Source organism: Miscanthus floridulus, chromosome 11 (assembly GCF_019320115.1).
Source record: "Miscanthus floridulus cultivar M001 chromosome 11, ASM1932011v1, whole genome shotgun sequence".
Taxonomy (NCBI): Eukaryota; Viridiplantae; Streptophyta; class Magnoliopsida; order Poales; family Poaceae; genus Miscanthus; species Miscanthus floridulus.
The window spans coordinates 76,624,914-76,644,840 of record NC_089590.1 but is presented as its reverse complement, the minus strand read 5'-3'; the positions used below and the strand labels follow the sequence as shown (position 1 = coordinate 76,644,840).

The 19,927-nt window shown below is 46.5% G+C and overlaps 1 protein-coding gene and 2 pseudogenes across 1 annotated transcript; all 3 read right to left on the bottom strand.

The window, feature by feature from the left end:
* Positions 1-340: 340 nt before the first annotated feature.
* LOC136493465 (expansin-B5-like) lies at positions 341-1,518 on the bottom strand. The gene is made up of 4 exons (XM_066489551.1): positions 1,302-1,518; positions 1,071-1,183; positions 765-958; positions 341-671 (listed from the first exon to the last, which is right to left on the bottom strand). Exons 1-4 carry the CDS (start codon positions 1,516-1,518, stop codon positions 341-343), a joined length of 855 nt encoding a protein of 284 aa, XP_066345648.1.
* A 3,455-nt stretch (positions 1,519-4,973) lies between these two features.
* On the bottom strand, positions 4,974-14,931 carry LOC136493464 (T-complex protein 1 subunit alpha-like; annotated as a pseudogene).
* Positions 14,932-16,918: 1,987 nt separating this feature from the next.
* LOC136492241 (uncharacterized) lies at positions 16,919-17,907 on the bottom strand (annotated as a pseudogene).
* Between the last annotated feature and the right edge of the window lie 2,020 nt (positions 17,908-19,927).

Here is a 19,927-nt window from a genome sequence, read left to right as displayed (position 1 = left end):
GGGAAACGGAGAGGCGTGCTTTAGGGAGCAGGCGCGGGCTCGGGACGTCCGAGAGCCAGCATCCCGAAAATAAAAAGATTACAAGAAAGCTGCTACTGTAGATTTATAACAAGATTTATAGATGCTGCTTGATGCCTTCCAAGACCCCTACCGCCGAGCTGCACTTGTTATCAAATAAGACTGACACTGCACCAACGACCGGAGAAGTGCAAATGGCCATACCGGCTATAGGCTACAGGGGAAGAAAATTTACAAAGTCTGGAATTTCAGGCACACACGTGACCAATTACTTTTGACAATTGCCGCAGCATTAACCTAATCCCTCTACACCAATGGCTTATTAGGTGGCGTAGTTCACCGTTGACCAGTATGTCATACCGGCGCGCCAACCGGCGGGGATGGCGTTCCCGACGACGAGCACCTTGCCGGAGCCGGAGATGAGTCGGACCGAGAATGGGGCGCGCAGCGGCTTGCCGGTGTTCGAGTTGGTGCGCCACATGGCGCCCCACGAGTGCTGCATCGGCGCCCACGCGGCGCCCTGCTGCATGATGTGCACCGCGGCGAGGTCACCGTCGCCGTTCTGGTACTGGATCAGCACGGCGAGGTAGAACGGGTTGGAGCCCCGGTCCACTTTGAAGGCAATTCCCATGCCATTGTAGTTGCACGACACCCTGCGAGAATAAAGGTAGTAGCTTCGATCGTCACACGCGTGCACAGCTTAATTTCACTAGAATGGTCAGTTAAAACTTCAAACTCAACAGCACCTCCTGTATTGGATCTTGAGGATTCCAGTGGCGCGGAGGCGGTCCGCCATCCCGCGGTTGGCCATGGCGCCAAAGGCCGTGCCACTCATGTCAAAGTGCGCCGTCCTGGCGAGGCAGACCCCACCGGGGCAGGAGTCGGTGATAGTAACAGTCACTGGCCACCCGGAGCAGACTTTGTTGCCGGTGCACTTGATCTTCGTATTCGTACAGCAGTACAGACAACACTTGTATCAGTGGTTAATTAAGAAGACGAATGTACGTACGCACTACACGCCACACAACACTTCGCAAGTCACAAGTACTAACCTGATAGCATGCGCCGCAGCCATTGCCGTTCTTGAAAAGGGAAGGACCGCCGGCGGCGATCATCGACGAGAACGGGCGTTGGCTGACGGTGCCTTGATAACCGCACGCACCGCCTGGATGCAACGAGATCATCAACATTCAGTTGCAGGATTAAGTTTATTTAATATGATTTCTTCTAGTCCAGGACTGCTACGATTCACTGCATTACATATTGATCAATGTGATACTTACCGTCGCTGCCGGCGCCGTAAGGGCTCCCGTACCACGTCGCGCCGCCGGAGTACCATCGGACGGCGGCTCTGGCTGGCGTTGAGGTGTACCGGCTGGTAGTGTGGTTGCGAAGAGACATGGACCTCGGATGCCCATAGCAGGGAACGGGGCTTACAAGAAGTGTCAGGATTGGCAGCACCGCGAATACGGCATCTCGGAATGTAACTGGAGTAACCATTGATTATCTCCTCCTTGTTGAGAGGGCGAGACTTATTCCTAGTCCTAGCTAACTGTATCGATGCGTAGTGGAGCTAGGCTTGTTTTGTGGTCTCTTAAGCTCGATTTGGGTGTTATATGTAGTAGTAGTAGGATGGTTTAGGGGTCACGACTTAAAAATTACGTGCACATGCAGTATCGGGAATGAACGTGGCAAATTGTTTGTCCTTACGGGTGTGAGCGCTCACAACCTCATATGCTGCGGTCAATTCTTGAGTCTTGGATAAACAAATAACACAAGGTAGTTCGCGTCGGTTGAGCATGTGTAATGTGTTACAATTCAAGAAGTTGAACTGGTACGCTTAGACATTTGGGCAAATTGTTATTGTTTTGATTTATTAAATATGTGCTGCGTTTGTCAAAAGGTGACTTGCTACTGATCTCATCATTGTTCGTACTATAGTGTACTACATGTATCGGGTCTAAATGATTGTCTATATAACCCTTTATCCAGCCCTAGAACAATCCGTTCCTGTTTGGTTATTGGTTGTTCCTGTTTGGTTACTGGTATAAGTCTACTCCATTTGTCCTATAATATAATGCATTTTAAAAATTTTAGAATAGATTAGCATATGCCTAACTTTTTATTTTCTAATCAGATGCTATCATCAACATGATTAATGGTGACTGATTGATAAATAAAAAGTATTTAATGCAAAACTGATTTATGTATCCTAGAATTCTTTATATTTGAGTACGAAATTTGAATGCTACAAACTGCATTCCACTATTCGGCCAAATATTATGGATGCGTTTGTTTGCCGAACCACCGTGCCCCAGGGGTGCAACTTGGACTGTTTGATTGCTGGACGAGCCCACGAGCCAGCCCCACACGGTCGTCGAAGCAGCGAAGATGCTCCCATCCGGAGGAAGGAAAATTATTCTCGTTTCTCCGGAGCCAGCCTCGCTGCAGCCACGAGGGGCTAAGTCTGGGCAAAATACCCGATACCCATTACCCGTACCTGAATTACCCGAACCTGGATCCGAATTACCCAAACCCGAGGTACCCGATCCCAAATTCGGATAGCGATTTTGATTACCCGAAATTAGTTTGGGTAATTCGGGTAATATCCCCGGGTACCCAAACTACCCGAACTACCCAAAGATTTGTTTTTGTCTTTGTATTTATCATGTGTTGTTAGCTGAACCATTTAACTTATCACTTTATTAGAATATAATTCTCTCTATTTGAATGAGTGACTGTAATATATTATTCTCTACAAATTGCTATTGAAATTCTATACAAATTGCTGCTGAAATTATGTATAGATTGCTACTGAAATTTAGTGTAGTTTGTTGTTTTCTGTAAATTTGGGTATATCGAGTAATACCCGAACCCGAACCCGAATTATCGGGTACCCGAATTTGCGGGTAGTGTTTTTTCGGAGGTAATATCGGGTAGCAATTTTCATTATCCGAATTACCCGACCCAAAAAAATCGGGTAACCCGAACGCCCAGGCTTACGAGGGGCTGTTACTGTCACCTCTGGTTCCCCTCAATCCGGCAGGGAAGATCCCAACCTTTTTTTTTTTGTATTTTCATTAAATAAAAGAAAAGCTGTACAGGGCGAAGTTACAAGGCTGTCAAAGCCCTCGCCCCCTCCCCACCTTGCCACTTGCCATGGGCAGCGCCGCCGTCCTGCGTCAGCTACCCGACGGCGAATCCATCTCCCCACCTCCATGGGCAGTGCCCGACGCTGCTTCCCGACAGAGCTCCCTGAAGGCGGAGGAGCTTCCGCTGAAATCAGGCCTAATTCGCCGTGGCCAGGAGGACTCACGCCCAGGCGGCCGTCAGGTCACCGGATGCGTGGCGCAGTCGCGAGTGGAGGCGAGCCGTGGACCACCATGCCGCCGTCCTCCGAAGACACCTCGCTGACGGCATGCTCTCCGCGTCCTCCCACGCCGTCTGCCTCGGCGGTGCCCAGGAGGCGATGGTGCTGCGGGAGCTCGGCGTGTTCGGCGCCGTCGCGGTCGCCAAGAAGCGGTCCCCTCCCCTCTAGGCAGGCGGGAAGCGACCACCAACTCCCCTTCCCGAACTCCTCCGTCGACTTCATCTTCGCCGAACGCGCCCTCGACTCCTCCAAACGCCAGGCCGACCTCGCCACCGAGGCGGCATAGATTATGAAGCCGGACGGCCACCTCGTGGTCCTCACGTCCGGCGACGGCGAGGAAGGAGCAGCCCGTGGCTAATCCTAGCAGCAACATCTCTCCCTCCTCGTCCTCACATGGGGAAGAGCAGAGCTGCGCTACCATGTATGCAAGGTGTTTGTGCAAATGGCAGGGGTAACTCTACCCATGGGTTGATGCAAGAGAGCCAAATTCATTTGTGCAACATCCCACCCTCAGTCTGGCTTAGTTTCGTACAGGCAATCAAACAGGAGTTGTTGCACCAGATGAGCATGGCCAGCCACATGAGCCACCCTTGTCCAGCAAACACGTCCTACGTATCCAGTTATGCACCCTCACTCCTGCACCCGCTCTATAGCCCAACCAAAATCACTGTGTAAGATTATATGATTTCTTATCCAGGTGAATCGAACAACAACAAATTATATTGTCTTATTCAAGTTAAGGGTATATTGTATAACCTCTAACGCAATACAATATTAATACGAGGGACCAATCAATAAATCGCGTGGATTTGAAAGACTGAGAAACTAGACGTCCTGTTCGCTTACTTATAAGCCGTATTTTTTTTAACCAACGAACAGTATTTTTCTCTCGCAACAAATCAGTCTAACAGTACTTTTAGTCATGACTTATCAGCCAAGCGAACAGGACAAGAATTGCCTCACCAATGCTGGCACGAAAGTCCTTAGTGAACTTTTGTGCATATTATATTTCTTATATATGCACAATACGCGTACATGCACTTACACTCGTCGCTATAAATTCACATATCATCTTTAGGTGGTTCATTAGTTAACTATAGAATCCTTCGATGAACTGCTTGTTCGTTTGTTCCCCGTATACGGTCCTGATGGATCTGCATATGCAAGTATGCTGCGAAAATAGCGCCGTCCAGTTGTCTTTATAACACGGTTGAAACCTGAAGCCTCTGTTTTTTCTGCAACTTAAATATGCTACTGCGCCGGCTTCTTTTGTAAACTACGGTACCACAGAATTTTGGCTTGTTCGCAACAAATATACTAGCGCTATAAAACTCCGAGCAGGCATTGATTTTCGTTGTACTGAATTTGTTCAGTGTTCCGCATAAGTTCCCACTTCCCAGTCAACAGAAAAGCCAACGAGCACGAGCGAACCAGCTGCAGCTCCACCGAGACCGGCCGGCCACCCGGGCCCCTATCGCGCGTCACAATGATACCAGCCAGTAAGACAGGAAGCTAATCTACAGTAGCCAACCTCAGCGCGTGAAACAGCACCTCAATTTCCTTCCTAGGCATGGTGTGGCCTGACGCTAACGCGCCAACCAGCATATAGTTTACAACTTAGAACTATTTTGGCCCCAATATTCAAAATTTTTTGATCCATTCGTGAGCTGTCCTTTAAATAACGTCAGCTTACAGGGATAGACTGATACACATCCATTCTCGGTTTTACTACAGCACCCCTATACTATACGAATGTCCACAGCTAAGCAAGGGCTAAACGAAAAATGAAAATCAAATGTTAAACGCTATGACAACCATCACACAAGAGTCCACTACCCGTCTACCTCCTACAGCTGGGCTGCTTACTCTTCTTCGTTACCCTCTTCCTTAGTAAGCTTGATCATGTCGTCAATCCTCAGGATAGTAATGGCAGCCTCGGTGGCAAACTGCAACAGGAACGTAAAAGGTGATGGAACAGAACTCATACATCACAAATACCATGACGAAAAAGAAACAAGAGGCCCAACCTGAATAATCTTTACTTTGCTCATCGATGGCTCTATCACTCCATACTCAAGGTTGTTGCGAATGATACCTTTAGAGAGGTCAAGACCCATACTGCACACCAAGGAAGTAAACTTAATGGCAATCACAGCACAGGTAGCAGAAGTAAATCACACCTAGAACCACTTACGGAAAAAAGAATTATACGAGGTTTCTAAAATTCGTCGAAGTGAAAAAAGTTTAGCATGTTGATGATAATTATAAAACAAAGTTCAATGTAAGGATCTTTAGGGAGCTTAGCACAGCACAAGACAGTGAGATGATATTGTTTAGCCACACAAATATCGAGGAAGGACATTTTTTTTCCTAATGGCAGGCTAAATAGTACATAATAGCATACCTAGAAAACTTTCAAAGGAAATAGAAAGAAACATGCTTCCACAGAACTTTAGAAATGAAACACAAGAATCAGGACTCTATTGATCAAATAAACTGAAGACATATTATGTCATTAGTTCATTACCTTGAATAATGTTGCTTATCGGCTTTTGTTTGAGCAGTATGATGATATGCCCTAAGCTTTGCTACAAGCTCAGTTGCATCTTTTGCAGCATTAACAGAGAGTACCTGTTGGTGCAAGGTCAGGTCATTAATATGCTATGTTGATTGGTGAAAAAGGTAAATGTAAGTAAAATAGAACAGATCAAAACCTTTGGTATGGTTAACAAAGATTCAGCAATTGCCAATTGTTCCCGAGATCCCAGGGTCGTTGCAAGGTTCTCCAAGTAAACTGACAACGCAGCTTCAACTGCACCACCGCCAGCAACAACCTACATAGCCAATACAAACATGTTGAAGACACTAGCACCATCAATGATACTAACAATTAGTATTTCCACTCAAATAAAAGCAAATTGTATTTTGAACTGTAAGCTTTCTCCAGGCATGTAAAGTCCTCAATGCAAAAGCCATAGAAGAACAGTGAAAGTTGTCACTAAGCGTTCACTAATTCAGTTGCAGGTATCCAATCCAACACATAAAAGAATGGAAGCAAAAAGAATTACCATATTTGATTCCAGGGTTCTCTTCACAATGCACAAAGCATCATGCAAGGACCGGTCAATCTCATCAAGCATGAAGTCATTTGCGCCTCTAAGTATTATGGAAACCTGCACAATAGAAAACCAAGCACTATGTAATTATCTCCAAATTAAATTTGTCTCTTATAGCAAACTTGCATAAAATTGGTCCGGAAAAGGTACAAACCGCACTAGTGTTCTTCACTTCTTTGTGCCTTTCACCAGAATAACATCATCGTCAGCAATCCTTTCCTCCACAACTTCATCAGCATGTCCAAGGAATGATGAATCAAATGTTTCTTCACCTTCCATGTCCGCAAAAGTAGTCACCTGAAAGGTTCACTTATTAAGCCACCTATAATACTAATAATGCACAGCCAAACAGCATCAAGATTTTAGTTAAATAGAATCTTCTGCATTACTTCTACAGAACCTCAAGAATAGAAGTTCTGCCAGTATTTTTTTTTCCAATTTTTGTCATGTATAAGCATACCATAGTTGGCTTTGGCAACATGGCGCAAATCTTCCTTGCGCACACGCCTTACTGCAATTGTTCCAGCCTCAACAAAGTACTGAAATATGTTTGACATCATATCAGAATGAGATGTCTACGTACAAACATAGAAAGATCAGAAATTCTTAATAGATGTTAAAATGGCATCATCAGAATCAATTTAAATCATGGAAGAGAAGCTTCATTTTGAGATCTCAAAAATCACATGAACCAAGGAAAGCAAGAAGACAGAAATATGGAAGTGAAACTCTGGTAAGTTTTACAAGAATTAGTTAAGTGAAACATACTACATTGTCATGCAAAAGGATAATGCATCAGACATCCAAAATTACTACTACGAATGCAAAATGTGCCATTCTGTTGGAAATCTAACCAGAGCAATTAAAAAAAATATGGTGCCAGACAACTATAAATAGGAAATACAACAGAATCACTTCTGCCTAAATAATGAAAAACATACCTTCAAGGACATATCGTCAATTCCCTTAGTGGTCAACACAACATTAGCTCCAGCCTTGAGAATTTTCTCAATTCGCTCCTTTGTTATGTCAGATTCGCTGACAAAAAGAGCAAGTAATAGGGATCACCATTTGAGACCTCAAAATAGAATGAATCAATGAATTGCTAGTCAAAAAAAAACAGGTAGAGATCTTGCCTAACAAATTAGAAACAAGTAACATTCAAGAAGATATATAGATTGTGTGTTCACAGTGCTGATTCTATCAGAAATAAACAAAGGAATTGTAAAGTATCAGAACACAGAATTGCAAATACCTCTGACGAATCTTCTCGAGTTCCCTAGGATCAGTTACGAGAACTTGGACACCAAGTTGCATTTTTGTCTTCTGAAGGTTAAAATCAAGACAAGCAATTCTAGCAGGAGTTACTCTAATAGGCATTCCTTGAGCTGCACGGCCTGTGTTTAGTGCATAGCCATTCAGCAGGTAACTATCCTTGGTGCTTTTACCATGAGCTTTCAAAATATTGATGCTCTGCAGATCAGATAAGAATACCATAGTTACAAGCTAAATTTAAGAAAAAACCCAATGATAAGAATAGTTAACACAAAACCAAGGAGATTAAAGAGAACATTAATCCATGTTTTAGAAGTTGTTGCCCATGCACTGAGCAGCCCATCATCAAAGACATTGATCTATAGTCATCACTCATCAGCGTGGCAACAGCCACCTAGGGGTCCAAAGATATTAAAGACGGTGTTAGGTGGCTGTTGTTGTAGGCAAGGGCAGAGCCAGGACAAGAAGATGGGTGCGCTTTGTACCTCTTATGTTTTGTAGGCTACACGCTGATGTGCTTCAGTCTACCTAACTAGCTGCCTTTCAGCAATAATGCACGTATAGATTTACTTGAGGTACACACGCTGGGGGTGGGGTGTACTGCCCAGGCAGTACCTGCCCTGGTTGTGTGTAACATGAAGTTGAATATTATTGCAGGACATTATCCAAACAGAGATATAGGCAACAAGGACCAGTACAAAGTAGTAGTAGTAAGAGTGGGAAGTGAATGGATCAAAAAGGAAACCATAGAGATGCCTTATGAACATAAAGTAAATCCTCATGGTAGAATAGATTTAGTGGAGCAGTGTTAGAACCAAATGTTTTTGACTGACCTTGATTGGATATTTCACTTCTCCCTTGGCATTTGTAGTCTTCACAGCTTGAACTGCCACAACAACCTAAGAAACCAATGTCAGGACAAGTTTACATCAGATTGTTTAAAGCAATGCTAACAGAAAGATAGTTCAAACCCCAATAGTAAGCTCCTGGGATAAACAAACTGTCAGTTAGAAAACACAACAGAACATAATTAAAGATCTCTACAGAACTATAAAAGCACAAATCAGAGCACCAGTAAAGACATTATTTACTAAACATTAAATAAATACAATTAAAACAAACCTACAACTAAAATCAAGTTCCAAAGGACTTTACAGTTAGTATCCACACTCACGCATGCAAACCAAAAGCAATACCCTGTGTATACAAAACAACAGGGCTAAACGAACCAACCAAAGGATCACCTAGTTCTAGGTAACCTAAAGACAAAATGACAATAGAACATTAGATCATACCAGAGTTGCAAATAATTCACTGTCACTATTAATCAACTTTGAAGACATGCTAGTTTTTGCAGAGTTGATAAGGGAGTCTTTTCCAAGTTTGTCAACCTGAAAGTGTAGATGACTATTCAAATCAGTATGGCAATAAGCATGGAATGAGGCAGCATTCTTCCAGTATTTCCTCAAAAGACAACATTCTCTTACCTTGACTGCCAACTTTTCCTCAACATATTTGCAGGCTTCACGCATAGCAAGCTAAGAAAAGCATGCCAGAAAGGTAAGGTAGAGTCATCTTGCTACTGAAATGATCTAAAATGCAAATGTTACTACAGCTACAACGAGACTTGAAAACGCACCCTGTAGCCACTGATTATAGAAGTTGGATGGATCTTAATTCTTCACAAGATCATTGCCTCTCTGACAATAAGAAACAAAACTATGTTAGTGCATGTGCATCCAAAAACTGGTATGGCAATTCACAATTGTGAGAAAAGCGGAACATTAATTACCTTGAGCAACTCCGCTGCAATGATTACAACTGAAGTTGTTCCATCTCCTACTTCACGGTCTTGGAGCTCAGCCAGCTCAACAAGAACCTAGAAATTGATATAAAAAAGAATATAAACACAAAGAAGCAATAAAAACATTTTTTTTCAGACTTCGCTGACAGAAATCACCTTGGCAGCTGGGTGCTCAACTTCCAACATCTTAAGTATCGTTGCTCCGTCATTAGTGATTGTAACATCACCAATATCATCCACTAGCATCTGTAAGCAGAATGTGCTGAATTAGTTTTCGTTTCTCCTGATTAGAGTACAGAGCATACATCATAGACTCATGCTCTTATGTATGGGTGTTTTTCCACGTTTGTTAGAAATTTTCTTTAAAATTGTGATGACACTGAATACATTCTATGAACTAATCAGCCAATATGTTGTAAGGCATAACCCAGCTAACTACGTTTTCAAATCCACAACATCTTCAGCACAGTAAGCTAAAATTAGAAGAGCGGAAATAAAATTCTAGTAATACAGACCATGCAGCAATTTATACAAACATAAAATTTGGATTCACCAAAGGCTGCGGGTGAGATATGTAAAGAAAACACTCAGGGCCTGTTTGGAAGCCCGGTAATCGGGCCGAAACACTTTAAGTTACAGGCCTGCCATTTTTTCCGATCCAAATCGGCGACATACCCCCCCCCCCCCCCCCCCCCCCCCGCTCTCAACCCACCCCTTCTCGCTACTCGCCCACGCCGGTGGAGACGGCTCCAAGGGTTTCCTGGTGCCATCAGCGAGAAGTGAATTCATGACCGCCGAGCGGCAAATCGACTGAAGCTGCGCACAAATCCATGGCGCGAATTGATTCAGGTACCCATCTCCTTTGTGTTTCTCTTCTTTTGAAGTTAGTCTTGCGCCACATCTACAGCATGGAAAGTTGTTCTGTTTGCCCTTTCGTTTGAGAACAATAGCACTAGCTAGTTGATCGATGTTTCAAATTAATCATCATTGGGCAGGAGAAAGGTTGCTATTCATTGTAGGTAAGTTGGGCAGGAGTGGAGTTGGGCATCAAAGTTGCTACTTTTGATTTGTTGGGAGAATATAATTCATTTTGTAAAAACTAGAAGTTCCTGACAAGATAGATGGGATGAGAACAAAATAGATGATTTGTTTGCTACATGTATCATATTTATAGAGATCTGACGCAGAGAAAAATTCATTGCAGCCTAACTGGGGATCATCTGATTCCTATCCATCTGTACCTTGGTTCCATTACATGTAGCAACACTTTTGATTTGGCCACATAGGATGAGAGAAGCACACACAGCACACTATGGAGCTCGCAGGAGCAACCGATCATTGCCAACTCATTCATTGTCTATAGGAGTGCTTGCACTTTTAACTCCGCCCCTTTCTTCAGCAACCTGTACTGCATGTGCTGATTGTTGCCTACGCCATTACATCAATTGAGGTGATTCAGGAATGCTGTATATCTGGCTAAGATACTTGCAGTCAGAGTGAGGTGACTTCCTAGAAGGTGTGTCATTCTCATAGCAGTCATGGGACTGACTGAAGATCGCTGAGCCAGTTGTTTTGCCATTGATCTTCTCATCCTTATGGAGCCTTTCAGCCTTTTCAATATTTATGGCTTCTCGCTTCACAGAAGAGAGTTGTGCAGCTACATCCTTTCACTCATTTTCAATATCTTTTGTTCTCTTGTTTCCGTCTCTCTTTCTTTTTCTTTTTCACATGCTGATCACACCTTTTGTCCTATTGATTCGTTACATCAGGTGCATCTTTGACCTTCTCCATCATTTCAGCTCTTTCCATCTGCAGCTTTCTCCACAGCTGAAGGTTTCGACAAAACCAGCTTCTGATCAGTTGAAATATTAGCTTGCAGCAACCTTCCACTTTGTTCCGTTTCCTACCCCATAACAGGTGAAAGGCCTCCTGCACATTCTTAGCAGAGACAGAAACGTATTCAGCCGACCATACCATTCCATTAGGTCTATGAATTGTAATGCTTGGGCTTGGAAAGTTGGGATAGATGCAATTTGGGATGAGATAATGCATGATGCATCAATGAAAATTGCAGTACGGTCATTTTAATTAATTTATTACTGCATTGCACATCTTTTGCGAGTTGTACCAATCAATTTAGGAGCTCAGCATTTCACATCCTAGGTTTTTAAAACATTTCTAGGCTATGAAACAAGACTTTGTGGTTTGTAGCTGACCAAAGGAATGAATAGGTTATTCTATTGTCAATGTTCGAAAAGGCGACGCCTCATCCCCGCCTAGGCGCGACTAATCGCAAGGCGAGGGGTTCCGCCTGGCCTACGGGGGTAGGCGGACCCCTAGGCGGGCGGAGCGCCTAGGCGGCGCAAGGCGGCGCCTCGGCGTCGATTCGGCGGCGCTGAAGCGGTCTAGGCGGCGCGGAGGCGGTCGCGGCGACCGAGCGCGCGAAAAATTGACGCCGCGGGCGACCGCGCGCACGCAGCTGGCTTCGGGCGCGGGAAAGAGAAGGCTCGGGCGCGGGAAGGATAAGAGGGAGAAGGGGGAAAAGGACGCGCCTGCTTGCTTCCGGGAAGCTCTCCGACGGCCGCTCACCTCCCTGCGACCCCGCCGGGAAGCTGCTCCCGCCGGCTGCGCTCCTCCTCGCTGGGTAGGTGGTCCCGCAGGCCGCGCTCCTCCCCGCCAAGCTCGTGGTACCGTCGGTCGCGCTCCTCCCCGCCGAGCTCGTGGTCCCGCAGGCCGCGCTCTTCCGCGCCGAGCTCGTGGTCCCGTCGGTCGCCTCCCTAAGCTGAAGCCCCAAGGCCCAAGGTCCTCTCTTGCTCCTCTCCTCTGTTCCCTGCTCCTCTCCTCTGTTCCCTGCTCCTCTCCTCTGTTCCCTAACTGCTTGGTAGGAGTATTGATCAGATCCGCACTACTAAGCAAGTGAATGCTGCAATGACAACATGCCGCAGTCTGAACTTGGTAGGAGTGCTCTGAAGTGATGATTCTTATTTGATAAACAAATTGACCAAGCAGTTACCAACTTACCATGAATTTTCTGTTGGTTCAAGCTAGCACTTTTTTTTAGCTGATGTGTGACTGATTGTATGTATCTTTGTTTGACTGAATCATTTGTAGGATGTGTGACTGATTTTTTTAGCTGATTTACTACATACCGCCTCAACAAGTTGGTCTACATTCAATTCAACAACAGGCTGATTAATAAGAGAGCAAAGATCAAGTCAAAGAAAATTACTGATGTTCTCTTGTCTAGTGATACAACTGAAGCTCAAGGTTTCCTCCAAGAGAATGGAGATGATTGTGCATTAGTTGTCTTTAGAGATGAGGAAGATGAGGAAGAACTCATGGAAGGTACAGGGATACCTTGGTCTGTGCTTGGAGAAGCAGTGGGAGCAGAAGAACAACTAGAGCTACGTAGAAGTGCAAGGGTGAGAGAGCTCTATGAAGAAGAGTTTGAGTCCGAAGAAGAAGAGTTTGATGAAGATGAGGATGACTATGTGATGGATGAACCCTACTGAAGAAGTGTGAGACAGCTTCATGCCTTCATGTCATGTTTTAGCTTTTATTATGCATCCATGTATCTTTAACTTATGAACTTAGAACTCCTGATGTGTGCTTGTGTTTTGTGTTGTGAGAACTGAGAATCATCAATCATGTGATGTAATGTACTGCTAGTCTACTATCCATTTTATATTCTATGTTGCTGCCTGCTGTCCCTTCATGTTTGTGATTTCAAAAGGCTATCCTATGCTGCTGAAATGCTGATAATGGATGGGAGAAGGCTCAGACCTCAGATAAGTACCTAACTTGCTATTTCCTATTTTTTGTATCACTTGTATTGATGCCCAATTGCATCTAAAAGTGTTGTCCACTTCTATTGCAGCAGTGCTGCAGGGAATTCAGTGATCAGCAACTACTATTTTGAAGCTATAAGCCTATAACAGGTATGTATCAACTGCAACTAAAAGAGCTATGTATCAACTGCAACTAAGGACAAAGGACCTAAGGTATGTCTACTGGTCCTTCCCTATTTTTTATCTAAATTATTCATGATTTGTGCTATAAGCCTATAATTGTATATATTATATATTGATATATAAATATAAATTGGCAAAACGCCTAGAAAAACGCCTAGCATCGCCTAGGCTGGCCTAGGCTGGACTAGTCGCTAGGCTAAGGGTCATCGCCTAGATTTCGCCTAGCGCCTAGCAAAACTTTGTCTATTGTCCATCCATCTATTCTTATTTGGATGGACTGCAATCTCTATGAAATTTATTGTTTATTTGCAATTTTCACACTCAAATTTATAGCTCTGCGTTGCAGGTTAGTGGCTGCAAAACATGTGACGATCTTGCAAGATTATGACCTTGTGTGATCTTTGGAGAAGTTCTATTCAAGTATTATTCTCTGGTCGGCATCTAACTTATGTTGTTTCCTTGTGTAAGAGTTGTGCTTATTGTTGGCTATATTTTTATATTTGAACTTGGTGGTTCAGACTTGCAGCAGTTGCAAACTGATCTGAGATTCTGAGGTGTCATTTGGTCTAAAGCAACCCTGTACTTTCTCGGATGGGTGATGGCACTTGTTTCTGAACTTGAGCAGTGACATGCCTAGTTACTGATGATAAGTTCCTATATCTGATGTGTGTTTTGTGCTTACAGAATTTTGTATTTTAATCTATGTTTAATCTAAATTTGATGGTGAGACGTGTCGCAACTGCAATGCAACCTGCTTAGAAAATGATTTTGTGCTTTTGAGATGCAAGCACAGCACAGATGCAACCATGCAAGCAGCAAGCGGAAGCATTTTACCCAAACAACATTTTCCAAGTGTAAAAGATAGCGACAGTATCTTTGTGCAGTGTGCGCAGCAAAGCAAATTACAGGCAGAGATGGTTTACACCTGAAAACGAATACGGTACTGCCAAACATAACCTAAATATAGATCAGAGTGGAAGGTACACATACCTTGTCGAGACCGACGGGGCCGAGCGATGGTTTGACGATGTTGGCTACCGCCCCGCACGCCATCACTGCGATCAAACAAGCAAAAACAGTAACTAAACCAGTGCGCAGTCAAATGGCTACTCGGGCCACTAGATCTCACAAACCCCCGCACGCCGCCGTGGAATCTGGTGGCAAGAGAGGGGTGGGAGCGGTTACCGTTCTGCGTGCGGACGTCCTGGCCGGACTGGCGCTCGCCGAGGATGTCGGGAGTTGGCGTTGTGATCGCCGTGGCTAGCGGCGGCGAGGAGGGAGGTCGGCCTAGAGTATGGCCGGCGTGGGGAGATGAAGGGGTGAGCCGGGGCGGCCGTCGATGGGAGAGGAAGGGTTGGGGGGGCAGGGGTGGCGGCCGGCGTCGTCTGGAGGGCGCGCGGCCGGCTCACGGATTCTCTGACACCGATCTGCCACCCAATCTTCATCCAACGGCAGTCCTCCACCCACATGAGTAGCCCAGCCCAATAGATGAAGTGCCTGTTTGGTATGGCTCCCGGAGGGGCTCCGGCTCCTGAAGGAGCCATACCAAACACCACTGTCTACCATCACCGGGGGAGCATCTGGGAAAGCCGGAGCCCTTTTGCACTAGGAAGGAGGAGCCACGATTTCAGGCTTCTCGCGGCTCCGCTTGATGGTCGGAGACGTATGGACGCTGTTGCCCTTCTCTGCATGCGCTTTGCCCGGGTACAAGACGAAACCGACGCCGGCGTGGTGCTTCACCGTCGGGCGAAGCGTGCGAGCACCGGCGCGGGCGCCTGCGCTGTGCGAGCACGCGGCGGCGTGGCCGAGGGCGAGCGATGGTGCAAGCATCCAGGTGCATGCAGCGGCGGCCAGGGCGACATTCTTACGAGCGGCGCTGCGGCGGCGTGCGGTGTTCAGGGAAGGCAGCAGAAGGAGGTTTGCAGCTGCAGGCCGTATGGGCCTTGGCCCAAAACGGTACTGGTTAGCCTTATTTTTGTCTTAAAAATAATTCAAATACGGTACTTTGACCATGATCAATATTATGAGTAATTGATGTAATATTGTCAATTAGCTACATTTTTTTTGAATAATCAGCAGGAGCAGGTTATTACATAGCTAAACCACTCAAGCTCAAAAGACAGGTAGCATAAAAGAAAGGATTCATGGTGGTAACTGTATTTTCCCCGGTGTACTGAAGAGGCCCAGCTCTTTTTTTTATCATGAGCCGGCGTCCGCGTTGTCCTCGAAGGTTCTCCGGTTACGCTCTTTCCAAATGTTCCAGGCTGAGTACATCAAGATGGCTGCTGTTGTTCTTTCCAAATTAGCTACATTTTAATTTCTCATGTGTACAACCAAATCAAATAATAGGTAGGGGTATTTTGGTCATTTGATATATCTCATCCATTTTAAAAGAACAGGAGGAGCTGTTTTGTCAAATGTTTTCTAAAAGTATTTCGGCTTCTTCAGAGAAGCCACTTTTTCAGAGAAGCTAGAGCCGGAGCTGTTTCTGAAGGAGCCAGAGCCCTATCAAACAGGCCCGAAAGGTTGAAAGCTAAAGCAAAGCCCAGTTCGCGGAGAGAGGAGTCCATCGCTCATAGAGAAGGGATGGCTCTCGCTCGAAGACTTGCGAGTTGATAGCTTCTAGTTCTAGCGACATTCTAAACGCGGTGAAGAGCATTCAAAAGGCAGTCTCTCTTGTTATTAAAAAAATAAGGCAATTTTAGAATCTATGGGCAAATTATCTGGAAGATCAATGCAAGGACGGAAACTTTTAGAAGTTTGAATTTGTACATGAGCATAGAGAGTATAACACCGATGATCATAGGATAGCTTGTAGTTCGATTCATGCCGAGGTTAGGCGACATGTGTGGTTCTTGAGTCCATCTGATGGTGTTTATAACATGTACAATCCTCCTAGTTGAATAAAGATGGTGGTGTTGCTAAAAAAGCGATAATAGAGCTTATTATAGGGATTCTTATTTGCATGCTAATTCACAGCACATCGAAGGCTAGAGCCTCCTAATTTTTTTCTTTGTGTATACACGAACGCACAGTCGTGTATGCATGTGGTCTTTGTGTGAAGTGTGTGGATTGTGTGCATCTTGTTGCACCCTTTAAAAATGATTGATAGCAAATGAAGTTTATTAGACAATGTTTGGATTTTATAGTCTAAAGTTTAGTCGATTAAAGTTAGAGAGAATTCTGTATTTGGCACTGAAACAAATCACTCTTCCGTATTTAGCACTAGAAATTTTGAACTTTCTTATCTAGCATCAACTTGAAAATTTCTTTCGTATATGGCACTTCCGTCCATTTTAGCCATCCATCCGTTTGTTGACTTCATCGACCATGTCAGTTTTTGTTGATAAGTACCAAAATGCTGTCACTCTCCCACCCCCACCCCCTCGCGTCCATCACCGCGCAGCGCACGCCCCGCGCCGTTGCCACTGCTCCTGCCGCCTTTCCTCACAAAGCTCAGCAGCTTCTTGAGCCCCTTGGACAGGTCCCTGTGCGAGTCGGAGAACATCGCCGTTGGCCTCTTCGGGCTGCCCCACCGCTTCCTCGCCCGCGCCTGCGGCGAGGCCAGCGCCGCCGTCTCGAACGGCAGCTCCGACACGGACCGGACGTGGCGTGGCGCCTGGGTGTGCGTGTGGGCGTGGCCGAGCTCCTCCTCCTGCTGCTGCTGGGGCAGCGGCCTCGGGGTGATGGCCACGTCAAGGGTCGGCAGGTTGTGCACCCGCGTCGTCCGCAGCCTGGCCGGCGCGGCCGCGCCGCCGGTGCCCGTGCCACGTTTTAGGAACGGCCTCGGCGTGGCGCACTCGGCGAGCACGCCGAGGCTGTTCCGCCTCTGGTGGTGCGACGACGGCCTCGCCGGGCTCCCTATCGCGCCGCCGCCGCCTCTCACCGTCGTGCTCCTTGGCAGCGCCGCGCCGGCGACTTCCTTTCTCGGGGTGCTCGGGATGGACGACACGGCCGATGTCCTCTTCGCCGGGGTGATGACCAGCCGCGGCGTGGCGCCCGCCTCCTGCGTGTCGCGAGCCGCGCACCGGAGCGCACTACGCGGGCTCATCGGCGTGGTGCGTCCCGCCCCCGCGGCGTGCACGCCCCGAGGTTGTTGAGCCTTATTATTCGCCGGTTGCTGCTGCTGCTCGGCCGACGCGGCCACGCGCCTGGCGTCGCGCCGGCGCATGTAGGCGTCGTACTGCCTGCCGCGACAGGTGCTGCCGCCCCCAGCGTCTCGGCCCTGTCCGCGAAAGCGAAACCCGCGTCATTCCCGTCCCCGCGCGCGGCACGCAGAAGCTTGTACGCCGCGAGCTACAGCTCCAGCTCGTGCAGCTTCGCCCACAGCGTGTCATGGTGGGTCACCATCATCACCACACCACGCGAACGAGAGAGAGCAACTCCAGCCCGTGCCTGCCAACTCTAGCACTCGCCGAACTCGGTGAGCACGCCGAGGCTGTTCCGCCTCTAGTGGTGCAACGACGGCCTCACCGGGCTCACTGTCGCGTCGCCGCCGCCTCTCACCGTCCTGCTCCTCGGCAGCCGGGGAGGTGGAGGGGGAGGAGGAGGACCCTGCCGCCTCGCGGCCCGACGTCACGGTGGTGCAGCTCCAGTACGCCGCGATGCAGGTGGTGGAGACCGAGTCCGGCAGGGCGCGCGTGGAGCTCGAGCTGGAGCGCGCCAGGAAGAAGGTGGCCGGGGAGGTGGAGGGGGAGGAGGAGGACCCTGCCGCCTCATGGCCCGGCGTCATGGTGGTGCGGCTCCAGTACGGCGAGGTCGCCGAGGCGACCACCGTCTTCATGCTGCCGGTGCTCAGGGAGACGGACGACGTCGCGGCCATGGAGTCGGCGCCCAGGCGGACCAAGACGGACGTGGACCTTGGCATTGTGGAGGTAGACAAGGCGTGGGCGCGGTGGGCTGTGGTGCCCGGATGGGGCCCCGTGGCCGAGGCAGCGGACGACGCCGTTCGTCATCGAGCTGGCCGACGGCCGGAGGCTGCCGTGGCGGACGGACGAGTGTTGGTCATTACCAACACGTTGCTGGTAAGGGTATATATGTCATTTTAGGTGGCACTTGACACCGTTACTCCATCAAATGGACGGAAGTGCCATATACGGAAGGAATTTTCAAGTTGATGCTAGATAAGAAAGTTCAAAATTTCTAGTGCTAAATACGAAAGAGTGATTTGTTTTGGTGCCAAATACAGAATTCTCTCTTAAAGTTAAGAGTAAAACTTTAGACCATTTTAGCTCACTTTTATGGTCTAAAATTTTTATGAGGTTGGACAAACATTAGACAACACTTTAGACTTTCTATTTGGAGCCTGAAGAGCTAAAGTTTAGTGCTAAACTTTAAACCATAGGTTCCAAACAGACCCTTAGCCATGCAAGAAATTTAATCAAGAGTATGAACAAACTAGATATATTTACGGACATTTATGTAAAAGGAGGGATAGATTAAGAAGCTGGCATGCAAGAAAAAGAGATAAATTTGTGAGAAAAAAAGGAAGTTCAATCAGGAATGGAAGAAAACTAATTAGCTGATGAAAGAATAATTAATAGTTAGAAACCGTGCGTTGCAAATCTGAAACAGCACACGAGCTGAAAGAGTAATAGTTCATATGTGTCAACACAGAATTTCATCCCATGCCGAGGACACACAAGCAAGCCGGAAGGGTCCGCTCGATGGAGCTGAGGATCCGCCTAACTTTAGCGCAGGGATGGTCGATCATGTGCACTCCTCCCGAGACGTGCCAGTCAATTTGACCCTGCAATTGACAAGGAGAGAAATTTTATCAGTAATTAAGGGCGGAACGTGCCGGTGTTGCCAGACAGTCCCGAATGTGCGGCTCTGAGAACCGATATGAAAGGAGATCGACTAAATAGTCGATTCCGGTATATTCATAAGAATAAATCGATTAAAGCTCATGGGGTTGTGTAAGAAGAATCGGTTATCGTTCAGGATAAATATCATTCTTTAAACAAATGTTGGTCAATGTCAATAAGATATTAACAATAATTAGATCATGCTAAGCCAATGACTGTAAGTAACCGAACTCCTTTATAAAAGAAATAGTTCATCATCATTCAATCATTTAATAGAGATAAATCTAATGAACATATTAGATCTCATCTATCGCTATAACCAATGGGGCATGAGGCAAAATCATGCAGGTCGTAGAAACGACAATAGACTCGATGACCCTAACTTATTACTAATATCAGTGGGGCATGAGGCAGAATCATACAGGTCATAATACAATAATAAGATCATGGGGCTAACACATCATTCACCCTATCGCTACTTCAACGATCTCGTGATGCGAACTGTTCGTTAAAGCGCTCGATATCGGCTAAAACAGCCGATTCAGGTATAGCGCACAGTTAAGGTC